Source organism: Streptopelia decaocto (genome assembly GCF_964273445.1).
Source record: "Streptopelia decaocto genome assembly, chromosome: 4".
NCBI lineage: Eukaryota > Metazoa > Chordata > Aves > Columbiformes > Columbidae > Streptopelia > Streptopelia decaocto.
In genome coordinates this window covers 34527362-34547586 of record NC_138658.1, presented here as the reverse complement: position 1 = coordinate 34547586, position 20225 = coordinate 34527362, and the positions used below count along the sequence as shown (strand labels likewise).

The 20225-nt window shown below is 36.9% G+C and overlaps 1 protein-coding gene across 1 annotated transcript in view; it reads right to left on the bottom strand.

The window, feature by feature from the left end:
• The window catches only part of RXFP1 (relaxin family peptide receptor 1), a gene marked incomplete at both ends in the record, with an annotated part of 43790 nt that extends 36413 nt beyond the window's left edge, over positions 1 to 7377 (bottom strand). Inside the window, one exon of the mRNA XM_082051231.1 lies at positions 7329 to 7377. Coding sequence (XP_081907357.1) covers positions 7329 to 7377 — 49 coding nt within the window. The remainder of the gene's footprint in view (positions 1 to 7328) is intronic.
• Between the last annotated feature and the right edge of the window lie 12848 nt (positions 7378 to 20225).

The window sequence follows — 20225 nt, the reverse complement described above, 5'->3', positions numbered from 1 at the left end:
GGAAAACAAACAAACAACAACAACAACAAAACCACCCCGGACTGGTAGAATGAATATTTTGCAGCACTGATGATAGCAAAATAGCCTGGCCACAGGCTGAGGAAGACAAGCTGATGGAGGGCAGTGGGAGGTTTTATTTTCTCTTCCTCCATCTTCTTTTGCTCTTTGGTCTCTTATTCTGCTACAGGGTCACTTAGACCAAGCAAGCTGCACATCAGCCACAATTTCAGAAGCTACAATATTTTTCACCTTCTCCCAACTAACACAATCTTAAAGAAATCTTCATAAAGTACTCATAGGTAAGCTTTTTCTATCTCAGACACCAGAGAGAGAAATGGAATAAAAGCATTTTGGGAGCCTTACACAAAGTATTTGAAATGTGTAGCATATTTTTTTTTTAAATTTTGTTTTAATTCATTGTGCCTTTATTAAAGGCTAAAAGGATTCTAATGATAGTTCTTACAATGGAACTAAGCCAGCATAACTTTAAATAAAGCTCTGAAGCATACTTAAGATTAATTTTGTAACAATAAAAATGTTATTTCTTGGTGAGCCTGAGACAAGATTATCTGATAAATTTTATTTATTCACATACTTTTGTTACTAAGAACCATTTATTATAACTATTAGGAATTTAAATTTAATATATAACTTCAAGTTCAGATTTGGTAGGTTGCTGTACCCTATAAATCTATGAGATTCCACCCTCCTGAAGCATTATAAAAATGGAATCCTTCATTGTTCTGTTCTGAAGTAAAATAATTTGAAAATAAGCTCATGGGACTATTATGTGAAAAACCAATTTGCAGACACTGTCCTTAAATAAGTGCATTATTATTGGATTCTGACTCATGAATATTTGGTTCCATTTAAAAACCACGTTTTCCAATCTCTACTATATTTTACTATGAGTAAACTTTACTTATCAGTATAAATTGTGACACTCCAGTTAAAGTGCCATAAAACAGAAATTATCTCAAGCTAATAGGTTTTCTGACTTTAAGTGAATAATGTTGAATAATGTTAGTTGATCTTGAACCGTGACTGGAGACAGCTGGCTTATTTCTTCTTTTGCAGATTATGTAGAAATGTGCCTAGAGATTAAGATTTATAGATTTTAATATTCTAACTTTTAGATTTTTATAGAATTATTAATGTACAGAAAGAAATTGTGCATTAGCAGGACATAGGAGTAACTTACCCAGATATTAACTTTTCCCAATCAAGTTAGAAAAGATAGTAAGAAACTACATTCAGAAGTTCATCTCCATTTTAGATGCAGTTTGGCTAAAAAATACATTTGCATGGATTACTGATGGATTTTGCCTCCACATAGTCTATAGCTCCTCCTTCTCTTCCTTTTGACCCCATTCCAGCTACATCCACCCATAATTATGCCCATTCCGGCCATCAAGTTTTCCTTGTTAACACAAATGAAAGGATGCTCTGAAACATGGCTTAAATTGGAGCAGTGCTGTCATGATTCATGTCCAGTGTGGCACATGAGGCAGGACACGGGGCTGGGAGGAAGAAAAGTTTGCTCCAGCAGTGATCAAACTGAGAAGAGAGAGTATTGGTGCACAGCTATCTGTTACTGGACATCATAATCTGGCTCCAATTTCTTTCTATCTATCTATCTATCTATCTATCTATCTATCTATCTATCTATCTATCTATCTATCTATTTTTGTAATTTACAAGATCATATCCCAGTACTTAAAACTATTGTTGACATAACTGATTAGCAAAATTAAATCCTTCGTAACTTGGTATTATTTTAAAATATCTGTTAAATTCTCCAGAATTGTATTATTAGCAGCATACACTCAAATTCTGCCACTTACCTTTAAATTTCATACATTTCTGCAAATGTACCTCCATATAACACTAGGCACATTTTACCTACACTTTGGTTAGTCTTCTAATGCATTGCTGACATGCTGCTGCTTAGTCTACAGTCTAGCCATTTATAAATTACAATATTAAATTCGGTCATATGGCTACAATAATTAGACATCCCATATTTAAGTCCCCACAGACTGCTTAGATTACAGTTTAGAATATGGCATGAGGAGCTGAGATGTTAACATATGTATGGCAAGTGTTTCTGCTAATTTTAGGTTCCTATTTTCAGAGTCAGCTTCACAGATTTAAGCACAGCTTTTACAGATTTCAGTGGCAGCTGTGAAATGAACACTGCCACATTAGGATTATCAAGCCAAAACACTAGAAAACCTGCCATATAATTATTGTCCATTTATGAAGCATTTAAAGCATCACTGTTTTGGGCAAGAAACAGGAACAGAAACCAGTATTCTGCAGCAGAGTTCTGTTGCCTTCATGACATGGCCATCATTTTGTAATCCCCAACCTCATTCACATTTTACCTTAAACAGCAAATGGATAAGGGGTAACACAGGCAGCATAGTTCACTATATGTTTCTGATTCATTCTTCAAATGTAGTACATGAAGAACAAGTTCTTGTGAGCTATAGCATGAAGAAAATACAGTATTATGCACTTAGGACAAATTAAGATTGTAACCTTTGTCTTGATTCCTAAACACTGAGCTTGCAAAATTAATAATGTGCTTTGATATAGGTAGCATCCTAGAATATTAAAAGAGCAAGTCACTTCTCCTCTGACATAACATGATACCCTGTGGCATCACGAGTCCAAAACCTTTAATTCTCCAGACATGTTTGAGAGGGTGGGGTGATCCAACAGCATTAATTACCAGACTCTGAGCAGAGGTGTCACACAGTAGGAGGAGACATTTTGCAAGGAGGCAGTAAGCACCAGGACAACCTCGTGCTTCCCTCTGGCTTTGTAGCAGGGTGCTCACCCCACCACGCAGAAGTCCTTTTTCTGCTCGGTCTTGCCTTTTCCTCTCCCTGGCTGCTTACCTCACTGCCAGCCTTTCTTGCCTAACCAATACCTGCCTCCCATCCTGTCGTATCCTCCTGTCTGTATAGGGTTCTAGTTCTCATCTCAGGATCCCAGGACTTTATTCTTCAGACAATTCCCTCTCTCAAACCTCCTTGTCCTTCTCATTTAATTAATTCACTGTTCCCTCCTGGCTCCCTCACACACATCCCTGTCATCAGTCTCTGCCCTCCCAGACTAATAGTCTTTCTGATTTCCATTTTCCCTTTCTAAGTAGCATTAGCCTTTTCTCTCACCTCTCGACTCCCTTGTTCCACATCCCTTTCTCTGCTTTCAGTCTCCTCACTCAGTCCTTTGCAATACATTTTCACCTTCTCTCTTTTTTAGACACAACCACAATGACTTCCTGATCCTCTCGGCTTCTTAGAACTCCCTGCCTTGAACTTCTCATTTCAAAGTCTGATTTGACGGCTTCAAAGTATAGGACATGTGGCACTGTCAGGAAACATTAATTGAGGTTACAGTTCCTCTGATGAGCTTCACACAGGTCTCTAGCATCCAGGAGCATCCATTACAGAAGGTCAGTTTTTACACTACTGGAACTAGTGCTTGAATCGCCTCATTAGTTCTATGGGAAGGCCAGTCAGACAACTATCTCTCAGACACAGTAATTTTGTAGTGGAATACTGTAGAAACCCTTATTCATTTAAGAAAACCCATTGTTTAACACAAGATTCCCAGAATCATTCAACATAGGCAAAGTACCAATTCCTCACTTTCTGAAAAATTAAAATGATTTAGGTAAAGCTTTGCTTGTCTTCTCACTTAAGGTGAAAAAAAAGCGCCCCGTTGCACATAAAATTTCAGAGCAAATGGTCCAAGTTTGGTAGACTTGCTATAAACAGTCAAGACAAGTTTGCAAGTTAGGTAACCCCTAGTGCTGTTAATGGAGAGGTGCAAGCAGCCTTGCCCATGCGGCAGTTGCAGTCAGACCAGCCTGTGCATATGACAATGATCTGATTTTCAGAGTTTAGTTTCAGTTTATCACTTAGTCTTTTCACTACCCTCTAACTGATATCAGAGGAAATTTTCCTCAGGAAATAATCCTCATCCCTGATTTTCTGTACGTACAGGATTTTTTGTTGTACACAGAGATACAGAAGATGTATATTATTCTTTTAGCCACAGGGAAGCTGGTCAAATTAATGTCCAAGTTAAATGAAAGCAAAGAGAAATTAACCAAAAATTATTATCACACAACTATTATTTGAGCTTCTGTGATTTCACTGAAGTAATTTCCCTTTCTTATTTACAAATCTGGAAGGGATCTTAGAATTTGTTACAAACTATGTAAACAAGAGCACTACCCTACACAATCATAAACTGGCACTTCTCCAAACGATTTGGGCTGGTCTCTTCCCCACATTTGACAGAAAGCATTTGGTGTAAGAGATCTTGGCCTTGAAAACAGCTGTCAAGTACATGCAGCACCAGAAGGTCTAACAAGTTTCAGACTGTTTTAAGAAAGTTTTCAGTGGCATTCTGAAGCAAGGGAAGAAAAGAAGCAAAAAATAAAAAAAAAGAGAAAGGATAGAAAGAGAAGGGAAGTTGAACTGTAGGCACAAAGAGAAATAGGATTGGAAAACTTCAGGTAGGGCCACAGATAATACAGGGTTAAAATAGTAACAGTCATAATTGTTTTCCATGAAGAGCCTGCCAAATCCCATTGGAATTCACTTTGAATAGTTTTAGATATTAACGTTTTTCTGTTTTTCTTAATGATTGATAAGTTAATTGTTTGAGAGTCTGCCAGCCAAAGTCCAGGACGATGAAATAATTTTTATCCCTAGAAAGCTATTCAAAGTGATTCCAAATACGCAAATGTGCGCTATGGTTGTTGCAGCAATTACAGGTGATCATTTTACTAAGAGACAAGCCGTGACAGCAGCCAGTGCAATGCCAGCCACATGCCTAAGCAACCTGCCAGCTTTGTGAGGGGGGCGAGACACCCAGGCAGAGGTTTATCCTGGTTACTCACTTGATGCTGCCAGTTCCACAACTGGAGTCTAAAATTTACTTTTCTCCATGTCACAATTGATGCTGTTGCCCAGGGAAAAAACATGGTACAGATACTGCTTTGTTTTCAAATAAAACCTCTACCTGGTATAGTATACTCCACATGGGAAAGTAGTCAGGCAGTTGCCAAGAGTTGCTGATGCATAAAACGTTTCATTATTTGGGTTGGTTTGATTGTTTGGATTTCAGAAGTAAAGGTTTTCACATAAAATGATTTAATGAATAATCTGAAGGAAGAGAGTAAAATGAAAGAGCTATTGAGTTATTTGTGTGCAACTTTAGCTGTTGAATGGAAAACGAAACAGAGTAGATTGAATTGATATGGATGGGTCAGGCAAGAGTAGTTTTTGTATGATAGATACTTCTCATTTTGCTTTTTAAAAGAATTAGGAGCATTGTGAGTTGTAAAAATAAAAAAAACAAAAACCAAAAAACAAGCAAACCCCAAACACTCCCCCACCCCAATAAAACTCTACAGCTGAACTTCTGGCAGTCCAGAAACAACAAATCCAATTTCTAAGCACGATTATACTTCAGGAGTGTTTGTTTTAATATCAGTTAGCCTGAAGACTTGAGCAAATCTTCAATCTATTGCTCAGATGAAACCAGCCAACTTGTAGATATGGTTACAATTCAGTTGGACGGCTAAAACTCTGAAAGGCGGTGACGCTGTGAACTGTGTAATGAGTGAGGTTAGTGGCACTAAACAGGAATTAATTTTGGTGCAAAAGAGAGCACTAAGAGGTGACAGTCTCCAGGCATGCACGTGCTTTAACCTATGCCTGCACTGCTTCTCTCTTCAACAAATCTAGATGAGCCATGTGATTTTCTTATAAGTGTTATAATACACTATAAATGATGAGCCAATAAACACCTAAAAGGTAATAGCCATCATAACTGTAATACTAGAAGACCTGTAGTCATTCACATTCCTCATCTGCTATCCTGTTTTGCAAAATGCTTGAATATATTTTGATAGGCATTATAAATTTCACAGCTGAGATGAATTTAACCCAGCAGAAAATATACCAACAATGATTTGCACATTTTGTATGAATGTCTAAACATTTCACTGTTTTGGTATTGAAAACAGTAATGTGAAAGGCTTAATTTGTTGAAATCCTTCAGTTTTTATTCCTCAAACCTCGAAGCACTACATTTAAATATTGGATTATCGCTCATGGATAATATGAAGCCAGGCTTTACTCACAGGCTTGATAAAATCTCATTATCATAGCCTGTTCAATTCCAAATACATTAATATAACTGTTTTTTCATGCTTACAGCTCACACACTACTTATTCCTCTGAAACATAATAGAACTGCTTAGAGTTTTTCCACAGATTTAACTAAGCTTTGCAACTGTGAAAATAACTATAAGTGGAGCTCTGTTTCCCAGACTCCTAATGTGGGCAACATTCCATACAAATCTTATGTTAAACAGCATAGTATGGCCATGTAAATCCCAAAAGGTTTAATTTAAAAGCAGGAGAGATAGCAAGCTATTGTTCAATATAGAAGAAGGTGGCAGAATTCAACCTTATTCTCCTATTAGTTTAACAAAATGCTTGATATTGCAAAGGATAGCTATTTCATCTACAAAATTAATAAAATATTTTAATATTTACATTGTCAAACAAAAAGCAATTTTTAATATAAAAATTAAAACTAAAGAAAATTATAATAATTAGGAAATCCAACATCTAAATCAGTATCAGCAACTTCACATGGACAGCTTTACCCAAGTCAAAAGCAGCACATACAAACAGTGTGCTTGAATGAAATGAAGAAAACATTATTGAAGTAAACAGAAGGTCAGGTGTAACTCCCACCACAATGAAGTGATTTTTATCTGAAGAAAAACTTAAATTTAATTAGGTCTCCATCTTGCATGCTATACTGCCTGCCATGCTGAATCAGAGAGTAAAAATTCTTGCTACCTGAACACAATCTACTTTTCAAGAGCTACCAATTCTAGTAAAACTTGCACAGTACCACTACAAGCTACTGAACTGAGTCTAAAATGTGGATTTCATGGCATCTGAAATGAGTCAGTTCTATGTGTATGTTCATTAAATATTTACAGCAAGTATTTCTGCAATGTTTAAACTGTTTCTTTTTATTTCAGTTCATCACTATTAACTCTCAAAGCATTAAGTACAAAAATATCTGATCCTTACATGTAGCTAGTAACCTTGAGAGACTGCACTACACTTCGATTCCAAAGAATATTTTCCACGAAGAACTGTAAAATAAAACTGAGATGTCATAGCTTAGAAAAATAAAAAAATCACTTCTGGAGTTAATTAGCTATCTGATTTGCAATGTATAAAACAAGAAAAAAAAAAGAAGCCAGGTACACTTACCTTTGGTACCAATAAGCAAGAACATGTAGAAGCAGCAGTCAGATGTCATAGCTGTCCTTCAGCAATTCAATGAATAAAGTCAATGAACATTGCCCCTCAAACTGCACACCAGCCAGCGAGCTGCTCCTGCGGTCTGAGTGCTTCTGAGAGCCTTCAGCAGCGTGTGAAGCAAGCTGCCTTCTCTCCCCTGCCTTCCTCCCCTGCTCTCCTTTGCTCTCCCTCTCTCCCCCCTCTCTGGCACACGGAGAGGAAAGTTTCTGGGAGCACACAATTCCTCAGGCTCTCCCTCACAGGATGGGGTTTGCTCTGCAGCAGGCGACGGCTGGACTGTGTGCATGGACACAGGTCTGCCCCAAGCAAAGCTGCTGCTGCTGCTGCAGCAAACACAGCCAGGTCCAGAGATTTGTCATCAATAGCGCAATTTTTTTTCCCTCTATTTTTTTTTCTAATTTTTTTTCTGAAGTCACAATACTGCAACAGGCCTGAAAAGTACAGTTTTATTTAGGCAAAGCTGTTTGAAACTAAACATTTGGTATAGTTTAGATTAAAACTGGTAGTTTCTCAAGTAAGGGGAAGTGAAATTTGTAAACATAGTCCCCTTTGTAGCAATCCAGTCACTCACTAAATACAGAAAAATACACAATGTAATTTAATTCAAATAACACCATGTCATTATTTTTACACATTAACCACTCTTCATGATTAATGCTAAAGAAAACAATCTGAAAGAGCAAAGAGGGATGTTCAGAAACTTATACTGTATGGAAATAAGATTTTTCACAGATTGTCTAATTATTTAAATACTTTGAGAGATCCCTATCTGGCCCTTGACTTTACTGTTACCAGCAGATCATGGTATACTCAGTCACATATACTGTCACACCGTTAAAAATATTTTTTTACAATGTGAAGACTAACATTCTTCAGCGCACCAAGATATATTTCAAAATGAGTCCATCAGTTGAGATGAACTTGAGACAGGGAGCTAAATTTACCTGCCTTCAAAGAGATTCAGATTTTTTTTAACCTTTAAAACAAATAAACCACCCCCACCCTGACAGATTTAACAGCTTGTCAGGATGACACAAGTCAGAGAGCAGTGGTAACCTGTCGGCAGCTAGGTCAGGAATTTAGGACAAAAGCATTTCAGGCTAGGGAAACAAGTGCATGCATGGACACATATATGAAATGGAGAACTTAGAGGATTGGGAAAACCTAGATCATAGTCAAAAGCAAAGTCCACACTGTTGCTATGGCAAAATTGTCTATAAAACAGATACTACGAACTGTCAGTCCCTTGATTTCTAATGAAAGAATGTAAAATATAGCATCTACTGTACCAACGCCAACACTAGGAAGTGTCTAGGCAAAAGGGGATTAAAAGGAATAGAGGATTTCTTTTATGGTGATTAGTTCTGGAACATATCAAGTAAAATCACAGTAGCCTCAAACAACTCCTCAAGAGTTAATCTAACACTTAGATACTCCAGGGCTAATGCCTGGGCTGAAAAATGGCTTCCAACATGGGAAAACGAGAGGATGAAACTGAACCCAGAATACAAAGAATAAGAGAAATAGACTTTGAAGGAAAATTAAAACAAAAGCTCTACATCTTTGCTATCTTTACTGCAGGATGAGACTGAACTGATGTTCTAGAGAAAGTGGGTGGTTTTTTTTTGTTTTGTTTTGTGTTTTTTTTTTTGTTTTGTTTTGTTTTGTTTTGTTTTGTTTTTTCCTAGTATATTTTCCTCTCTGGCTCTCTGCTTCTGATTTATTCACTCCATTTGAGATGTGTAGGAACCATGTATGTTTTTGGAAGATACTATTTTTACCTCATAATACAATAAGTCAAGCAATATGTTTCTTCAAAAAGCAGTATGACCCACTACAAAAGCTCAAGGTTTTCTTCCTCAGAGTAAACAGGGAAAAACCCAAAATGCAGTGCATACTACCCACACACATTTTCTGAAGCTCTGCCCCAACGGGAGTTGTCACTTTCCAGTCTTCTTTTTTTTTCAAGGACCTTTAGCAAGGATACTCATTAAAGTTAATTTTGCTGCGAACACCAGCTCTACAAAAAATCCACCCAGATCTTCCCTCTTCTAAATTTCTTATACATTCATTACAAGGATACACAAAGCAGCAGCACTTCCCAGCCAATTCTCTCCTTGTAATTGTATCTAAACCATAAAGCTAGAGTTACAAACATGCACACTGCTGAACTCTGGAATGCAGAGCAGAAAGTGGAGGAGAGGCAAGCTCATTATTAGAGCAAAACATTAAATACGACATTACTAGCTTTTGAAAAATAGCTCTGGCTTACCTTACTTGAAAGCACTTTTACTTCTTTGAAGAAGTACTTCTGTGCATTAGAAAGACAATAAGTATTTCCCTTCTGTTTAAAATGTAAAAAGCTATAACGTTTTGGTGGTTTCAAGAAAACAATAGGCTTTATATGCTAATTCCTCTTGGAGCAAAGAAACAACACATGAGAAGTACATCTTTGTTTCAAACAATTTAGAGAAGACATTCAGCCTTTATTTGGATGGTCAGTACTTGCTTGCAGTTCTACTTACAGCAACTCTCCAATTGAGTGCAGGTTATGATGCAGATTTTTACTTTACCTCTGAGTTCCAAGAAGTGAGCATGTTAAACTGAATTCACTGGAATAAAAAAGGTGCTCTTTGACTTCTTTACTGTTCACTAACAAATGCCTGTAGTTTGACACTCTCTCTTTACAGTTACCTGCCACTGGTCTAAAGAGTTGGTCTAAAATTGCAGTTTTAAAACTGTAGGAGTCTGCTTGTCGGATCAGTGGGGGAAACCTCCCCACCCTCAAAACGTTCAACCAACATTGTGGCACCAGCACCACAAAATATCAGAAGACATTAATGAACTGCATCACTAAATCCGAATAATTATGGCTATTATTTTACTGAGAAGACTCACCTCATGCTTCTATTACAAAGTGCTAGAAATTAAATTGAGTATACAGGGCTTCAAATTAAGTAAAGGTAATTATGAGGTACCTTCAGATAAGCACTGCTAGTGAAGGTGAAGCATCTTGTAGTATTTTTTTTCTATAATTCACATTAGGTGTTACATAGAAGGAAATTCCTATAAGTAAACAAATCACATTCATATGCATCATCATTTTAAGTGTCACCATTAAAAATAAACTACTGTGGAAATAAGTTAGAAAACCTTTTCCGCTTGAAGGAATACATTCACTTACCCACAGGCTGCAGCTGCTTCATTGGAGGTTAACAAATCTTTTACCCCAAACTCTGGCTCTACCACACTCAATGTTACAGCTGATAAGCTTCAAGCAGATTCACTACTGGTGCAAGTAAAAGTACCTTCAGGTTTTAGTTTACGTGAGGCAGATAGATGCATACAAATTTTACCTGTTACCGTGCTGCTCTGAGTACTAAGTAGTATGGGTCTCAGAGATATTTTTGCTCTCCCTAATGTGGGAATTTTCCTTAATTCAATTAAGAATAGTTTCAAGGATGCTCTGTGTCATGTATCAAACCAAAGATCCACAAGACAATAGATATAGTACTGGTGATTATATAACTAAGAGCTGCCTATTAAGCAAAGTAAATTTTCAGCTGAAAATAATGGTTAGATTGTCACTGTTTTGCTGCCCCTGTGAAACACAAGAAGTGCAAAGTGAAACACTGAAAGTAAAACTGGGCCCATGTTGCCATCGACAGTCGTGATAACTGTATAGTTCATATTTAGAAATGATAGCCCAGGAAGCGAACCTCTTGCTTTCTCAGGCACTTGATAGCCAAACTTTAGGTTTTGTATTATAGCAATATGAATAATTAATGTACAGATAAGACTTCAGAACATAGCATTTAAAATGTAAATTCTCCATTATGTATGTCAATCCTACAATCCAAAAGATCTAACTATGCAAATGAACATAATTGGCTTAATTATGATTAATTTACATTGCTTTCAGAGCTCCATCAATATGCTTTGCAGATAGTGTGATTGACAATAAGATGTTTATATATTACAGGGCAAACATCACTGTTGGAGGATGTGTTCCTTATTTAACACCTACACCAGGTTCCCTGAGTTCAGAGCAAGGGAAACTGAAGGACCTCCTAGAAAATGTACAAGAATATCTAAGCAGCCTAAGCACAGAAAGATAAGAAAAGACCTCATCTACAGCAGCTCTTCCCAAACAGTAAGCTGCACTGCAGCACCTTCATCTATCTGCCTCAGACACTTGTGACTCAACCAGTATTGTAAGAACATTTTATCCTTTCATAAAGATTACTCTTCCCCTTTGCACAATCACAGAGATTTAATGGGATTTACCTCCCAAAACCTGAAGAGCCCCACAGGCCAAGCTCACTGCACAGGCACCTTTGCTGTAGGGCCTCCTGACTTCTCACTCCACTCTCAAGACCCACGTTACCAGCAGAGCCACAACTGAGCTGGGATTACTGGCATTTGTTTCTGGAGAAAGAGGCGAGACTTTCCTCCACTGGAGAAACCACCTGAGCTCTATATTCTCTCCTGCAGGGCTTTATTATTAAGATGGTATAGATTTTTTTTTTCACTTTGTATGTGTATCCACCAAGTGTCTCAAAACAGAAACCAATTGTGCTAACCTCATTTTAAACCAAAGCAATTGTACAAAGCTTGGCTGTAGTTCCCAGCTGCAGAGTGACCCTAACCCCCCTGCTAGGTCCCTGTGTGTAGCTACGGAGGGGAACACCAAGAATGAGTTTCAGTTTTCCACAGGAAAAAGGCAGGCAGAAGAGGAAGAAGGATTCAGGGATGACTATTTGTCCCTTACATGTATTTTGTTGTTTGTAAATGGGATGTAAGATGGCTGTAGACAATGGTGTACAAGCAGCAGTATCTAGCTTGCTCTAAGCTCAATGAATCCTTTCTCCTGCAAAAGGTGCGCTCTGCTGCTGGGGGATTTGGCGACCCCGTCCAGCTGTCCTTCTGTAGCTGGTGTGGAGCAAGATGCTTAGCCAGAGCAAACTTACTTGCTGCCTCCCTCATTTTCCCCAGTTTTCTCCAGATGTTTGCTGCAGCTGAGTGTTTTGACTAAATCAAATAAGGCTCACCAGCATTCCTGACTCAAAGCTGCCGCTGGAATGTAGAGAGTACATTTATTTCAAAATAACCACACATACAAGCTTTGCCAATGATATCTTTTCCTAATCAGACATTTTCAGTCTTTTGATAGATTAAAGACTGTAACATTATTTCTATGACTGTGTATGAATATAAGCATGATGTTAATGGCTTTGGTAAGTTACTATACCTTTGAGGGGTGTCATAAAAATTGTATATGACATCCTACTTTTTCAGTGTGTCTGTTTTTCTATGTTTTCTCTGTGTTACTTGAGGGATTGCAATTTTTGTTTTACAGTGCATAAGCATTTAGAAGAAAAGGCAAACTTCCCAAATATGAATAGCTGAATATACAATATGGGAAGATGTGAAGTTCATAAAATGTTCACTAGCAATATATCTACATATATGACACTAAATTTATAATCACTGACAAGTAAGTCATACTTTGATAGAATGAACTCTAAAAAGATGCAGTTTACAAAGATTTGAGGAGGCAAGGAGTTTCGATAACTCAGTTATGAGAATCGTCGTCTTACAGAATTATCAAAGCCAACTTTAAAGTCAGAGAGAAATTAATGTGTGGTAGCAGAATGGTCATAGAGTTGGGTTATCACCTGGATTAAGAAACTATCCTCAATGCACTCCAAGAAACTCCTGGACTGCTTACATCTTGCTAACCTTTATATGTGAATCCGCAATGTTCCCTGCAAGATATGAACTGAACAGAGGAACTGTTTTAAGGAGATTCAAGGAACAACCAATTAGACATGTTGGATAAACACATGCTAAAGTAAAAACAAGCAAACAAACAAACAAACCAACCAACCAACCAATGCCCTCAAAACTCAGAAGTGAGAGTTACAGCACAGGGAAGCATGGCTCATTAAAGCAGAAATGCATAATAGGGAATTGCTTTTGAGAGATTTTTGGTAGGACTATCCATACCTGCAGTTTGCCACTGCACTCTATAAAACGAACCCAGCATTTGTGAAATAGACATGATTTCCTATCCAGTGGCTTTTATGTGATATCTTAATTTACAATTCTAATTTTGTGTTTCTACAACCACCTGTGAAGCTGTGAAATTCAGAAATTCCAAGGTCATCACTATATAATTACAAGTGACCAGTACATCTCATTCTCCTAATAGTTAGTAAATATCCGGGGCATAAATTTGCTGGGGCTTTGAGTTCATTGTTTGGGAAGCTTGATTTTATCTTTTATACATTTGATGCAATCAGCAAAGAAATATAATATTTATCTGTATCTAATACTGCAGCTTTTGAGAAGTGTAAAATGAAAATTTCTTGACAGAGCTAGGAAAGATGTTTGTTTTGGGAACAGCTGATAGCCTGTGGTGAAGTAGCTTATATTAACCAAGGGGTGAGCATTTCTGCCTTTCCTCCAACTAAATTGTTGATGAAAAATATCACTATTTCTATGGACAGCTTGAGCCAAAATGAGGAACTGATTTCAATATTAATCATACAGTTCTAAAGCGCTGGGAGTGATGCAACTAGAGAACACATTTTCAAAGTAACTGTGCAGAATTCATGGATAAGCCATAGGAAGTTACAACCATCAGTTTTTTTCTTGTTTGTTTTCTGGTTTTATTTTGAAATATAGCTGAAACTGCTAGGTTTGCAAAACTGAGTGATAGTTTCACAAAATCAACATTTAATGTAAGGATATTTAGTATTTTCCCCAAGTGTTTGGTTGACTAACATTATAAAAATCTTTTTCCCCCTTGATGATATTTTTTCTAGTTAATCTTGAATCTACTAATACCATTAAGAATATAAAGTATAATCTTAACAGATAGTGAGATAACTTTAAACAATGCATTTAACCTGTTTTTGTATTTTATGCCAGGATGATTTCCATGTTAATTCTAGAAAATATCCTCATGGTAGGGATAATAAAAGAAAAATCCTGGACAAGTGCTTGAACCACTAGCATTATAGTGACATGCTGTATCTTTTGCTCTCATTCTGGGATTATTTTTTGTTCAGAAATGTAGCTTCCCTAAAACAAAAGGTTCATTCCGTTTCCCTTGATCCCTTGTGCGCTCCTCTAAGATACGAGAGAATGTAAGGAAATCTTCTGCATCTTGCTCAAAAGCTTTAAACATTGGACTATGACATGAAAGGAGGCAATACCATCAGTACTGGTGGGTGCTGACACGGATGTTAAAGGAAACAGCAGGGGCCATCATTATGCTTTGTATGGAGGCTGACTCTATTTCAATGCATAGACGTCCTCTAAAATTAAGTCTTCAGAGGGCTCAAGCAGATGAATACCTAGTTTCTGGATCCTGTTGAATAAAGTGAAACAAAACTTGCAGGTGCTTTAAGCTGAAGATGACAAACTGTGTCTCCAGTGGGCTGGAAGTGGCAATTTAGCAATTAATTTTGTTTGCATAAGTGCAATGTGATTTCAACAATCTTATGCCCTTTTTAGCTTCAGCCATTGATTGTTTGCTTAAAAGGTGTGGTACATTTCTACAGGTTTTCATCTTGCAGAATTTAAAGCATGTTTTTTTATTTCCTAAATTTCTACCCACTGGCTTTTATCTTCAGGACTCTGACGAAGTACAGATTAACTGTTATTATTCCTTTTTTGACTTTGTAATTGCCCAAAATACTAAAACAAACAAATCAGAACTCATGGGTAGAATCCTAAGAAGCCACAATTACTGTATTTCCGATCTATGCATGTTTTAGCCAGGCAACAACTAAATGCCTCAATAGTAGTGTTGACTTCCTCCAGATCTGTATTTCTCTATCAATATATAAAGCCTTGAATTTTTTTATTATAAAAGATTAATCAATAACTGTGTGCTGAAATAGCTCCACCATAAACAACTGCATGCAAATAATACAGAGTATAAATCCAAAACCCTAAGCAGAAGGCATTCCATGTAAGTACCGTCCACATTCAGAACAGCTAGAGGTACAGAGCAAGGAGGGAAATTTGAACGTTTTTAAAAAAGGATTTGTAACATGCGATCTGAATATGTGCTGGGAATCTGCAGAAAAGTATACCTGGTTTTAAAATCAGATAGCAGTTTTTTTGTGTCCTGATCCATTAGCATGGCTGGGTCAGGGAACTGGGCTCTTCCTTTCAGCCCAAGTGCGTTACCCAACAGACATTCAACTTGCTGTGGAGCCTGGGGGTGCCAGCAGTTCAAAGGGGATCAGGTAAAGTCAAGGGCAACAAGGCCATGAGTGGTCTCCAGAAGGTTTAGGCAGGGTTGTATGTCCTGATACACTTTGTCCAGCAGTTCCGGATGCTGGGAAATACGAGGACAATACACTGGGCTCCAGTGCACTGCCCAAATACCATCTCTCTGCTTTCTGTGTGTAGTACACACAATGCCCAGGTACCAGCTCCGTGGTTAATTTGTTGAGATAAGCAGGACAATAAGTTTGCACTGACCTTACTAGTTTTTCTTTCAACCACATCAGCAGATTGCAAATGATTTGCTTATTATAATAGTAACTGCTGATCTAGATGAACATTTTTCTTTAAATATGTTTATTACTGCATGTTTAAGAAGCATGAGCACAGCTACTGAATATCAACAGTTTCCTCTTCTGTGGCTAAGAAGGCTGCAGAACATGATTCATGCTGTCCTTTAGTTACAAATACACCTACCCCAAGAAGAGCTGTAATTCAGAACGATAGAAACAACAAAGAGGAGAAAATAATCCTTTTTCACTTGTCAAAAGACAGATTCATGATGGAAGAGTTTTAAGTAGTTCTTCTTGTGTGATGATTATGTGATGATTATTCCTACCTGACCTCCACTATAAAATCCTTGCATTATTCTACTTATTTTTAGAACAGAAGGGTTAGAAAACAAGCAAGAAATAACTGAGCAGTGAAACTTATTTTCAGAATAATAGGAAATATGTAATAGTTTTTCAAGTTCTGAACAAAATTTCATTATTTTTTCCCTATATTTTAGCCTGCATTTAGTTTAATCCTTTGGTCTCCTTTTCCAGTGGTCATCATGACTGATTAAAAAAAATCTTGCATGGACTCAGTAACAGAAAAAAAACGTAAAAGTAATAAGAATTTGGATGACACTTTGATGAATTTCTTCTTCTCATCTTTAGCAGCTGACCAGTAGGAATTAATGATTCTATTTTCCAGCACAAATAGAGCAATCCTTTTCTGAGATATTTGCAAGTGTTGCACTGAAAATCTAATCTATTATCTGATTCTTGGAATGCAGGCAGCACTTGGCAATGGTCCTCTATAAACTACAAATTGCTATAACATTGTCTTTGCTGGTAGTAATAATAGCTCCATCCTGAAGCTGAGGATATGACTTGAGTTCACTCATCCTGCAGCCTCCTGAAGCTTATTACTTTGAAATGAAACAGCATCAGACACGGTGTTATTGTGGTGTTGAGGGTATCAGTCCATACCATGTCACTGTCTGCTTCACACATTTAATTTCTTTTCGTCTTTAATTTTGAAAATAGTTCCCTATCCTCTAACTATATGAATTTACAAATACTTTCCTGTCACTGAAGCATCTTGAAGGCAAATACACTTGGATTGGGAAATTAGAGTACTTTTGTCTATATTAACCTGGAAAAATGGAAACTAAGTATTGTAGCATCAAAATTCTTATAAATGACTGAAGGACTAGATTGTCAAACATTCAATAAATTTTTGAAAGTTCTTCTTGGTAACTGTTGTAAATTCCAGGAAATAATGCTGAGGTTTTGTTTGTCTGGATAAGGTGGTAATCAGGGAAGAGAAATAAAGTAGATTTTTAGCAGCTACTATCAGGTTTTCAAAATCTGCTTATCTGAATGAAAGATTCAAGATATTACATGAGATGCCTGCTCTTCCTTTTTCTGTGGAATCTCTTTCATTGTAAAATGCTACATGTCAAATCTGTTCTAGGACATATAATCCAGCAAGACCTAAGTCTGAGTAACTTTTACTCAAGACAAGATTTTTCTCAGAGGTTTTCTTCATAGGTGGATCATGAAAAGTCATTAGGAGGTGGGACATGCAATTCTTTAAAAGTTTTTAAAATAAATTTTTGTTTTGTTTGAAATTATTTTTTTTCTTTCGGCATAAGATCCCCATTTAGTTCAGTTCACACAGTTTTAGCCATGTGTGCTACTGCATGCTCTTTTTAAGTGTTGCAATTCTGCGGCAATGACATGCAGTTTTTCATTTGGGGCAAGTTTTCCTCTCCTGTTCATTTCCCCACTAGGTGAAATAAAAAATATCTCAAAATACTTTGACAAAGAAGCTGCCACTTTTAGGCAGTCATTATTACCTGCATGCTTATTACATGTACTTGATTGTTATTGCTTCTTTATAGCATCCACATGTAATTTAACAAAAAGAAAAATGGTCTGAAACTTTTGACATGTTTGGAGAAAATACAGCTGCAGGCAAGCTTTGGCTTGAAAAGCAGGTGCAGTACAAAATAAAAATAGCAGGCTTCAAAAAGCAGACTTCATAAATCAGAGGTTTCATAGGTGAACTTTTCTGGGATGTTGATCTAAAAAAAAATAAATTAAAAGCTGAAGAAATCTGGCAGCTCCTTAGAGAGGCAGTATTTAGAATAACTGTGTAAACGATACTATTCTGGGGGAAGAAAGGAAAAGCAATAAAATATTCAGCTGGCTTTAATCAGCAACTTCTTGTCTCCCTCTTGTACAACAAGAGACTCTACTAGAAATGGAAATTAAATCAGATTCGCTGAAGATGAGCACACAGGTATAGAAGAGGCATGTTGGTCAAAATCAAGTAACCAAAAGAACAAAACGAGGTGCAACTAGCAGGGGACATCAAGAACAAGGAATTGTTGAACACATAATTTAAAAAGAAAGGACAGCATTGGGACTGTGCTTACTGATAAATGTATTATGAAGGTTATTTAGTGTAATTGTATTTTACAGTGTTTAATGGTCTTTATCTGGATGTTTTCACTCAAAAATATCAAGGTGATATGGTGGCCAATGTAAGAGCAACAAATAGGGGCAAATAAGGTAAAGAACATTTTGGGGTACATGTAAATAAGTCAAATATCTTCCTACTGTCCTGGCCCAACAAACTTCACACTAAAGTGCCTTGAACTTCTATTTAAGTCGATCGGAGAGGATAATGGTTAGCTTTGTTAACAGGTAAGTGCATGAATACTTGACCTACATTCTTGATGGTTTGTATAAATAAAAATTAGTGGAAGAGGGAGTTAAAAACTAGGAAAATAATGCTGAGGACATAAAAAAAAATAATAGAAGAACTTTAGTGAATCATTCTCTGTAGTTTGTCAGAATAAGGATCAAAAAGGTATTATAACTTGATTATGGTATATAAATTCTTCCCTGCAGAATTACTTTTGCTGAGTACTAATTTGCTGGGTACTGGCTTTTTAATACAACAGAGAAAGATGTAATATGAGGCAGCAGTCAAGAGCTAAAAGTCAGATGAATGCAGATAAGAAGTAACGCATGGCTTTCTAATAATGAGGATAATTGATCAGTAGAATAAATGACCCTGGAAATCACTATATAAACCATGCTTTATTCAACACACATATAACTTGAGCTCATTTTGGGGAAAATTCTGTAGAATTATGTGTGCTATATTCCTCCTTCTCTGCAGCTATTGCTTGTGAACTTAAAACTTGTGAAATACTTCTCATTTATGCACGTGGCCAACAGTGGCCCAAGTACACTTTTTCTTTTGGAACTATGATGCCACGCAGGAGCCCTAGATTACATCCCAGAATAGAGAATATTTAATTACTTATTACCTGATTGGGGTTTGATTACTTTCTAGCTAAGACATAAGTATTTTTTTAATTACAATGGGTTTATAAAAGCCTGAAATTAATTTGTAAAGTACAAATATATAGTTGTGTCATGGAAGATACTATGAAATAGAATCACATTCATCCACAGATGCTGTGTAGCTTCCACTGAGAATTTGGAAAAACTTTGCTCCTTTATTTGAATGAATGAAAACATAATAACGCTACCACAAAAAACTTCATGGTTTTTAGTGTGGACTTCTAAAGTCCTTTTAAGCAAAAGTCCAACCCCATATACAAAACTGCAAGTTTCATAATATGACAAGCTAAAGTTTAGCAGAGTCCACATAACAGCTTGTTACTCAATATTTCGAAATAGTTGTCAATTAGAAGTGTGAACAAGAGATGATGAAAAGTTAGGGGCATCTTCAGGTGTGAATGTGTAATTTATTTGGAGTCAGCAGGCAAGGTTCGTGTAAAAATAGAACAAACAACTTTAATCAAGTCAATAGTGCTATTGAAAGTTTGCTTTGAAGCAGAATTTACTATAAAAGGAACTCTGACAATACCTGTTAACCAGACCTCTGAGGTAGCAAGTAGTCTCTTTTCCCTTGTATATACCTCAAAGACTTAAATATAAAGGTTGTGCTATGACTCCATGGGTATTACTGAGCACTAGTAGAGGCAGAGCTTGTCACTTCAAAGGAGTGGTTCTTTCCCTTAGAAACAGTCAACAGACTGTCTTTTGCAGCAAAGCTCCTGAGTATTGCAGCTTTTCCAAAGATGAACCAGTAGGAATGTTCAGATCAGTCAGGTTTTGTCTTTCCTCCTCAGCAAAGGTGCTTGAGAACAAGACCAAAGGAAGTCCAAGAAATCAAGTGATACTTATTTCATCAGTTTCATGTTTGTTTTTTTCTCCCTCCCCACTTTGTCAGATGCTATTTGCAGAATGATGCTTAGTAAGTTGGCAAGGCAATTTTTACTTGAACACC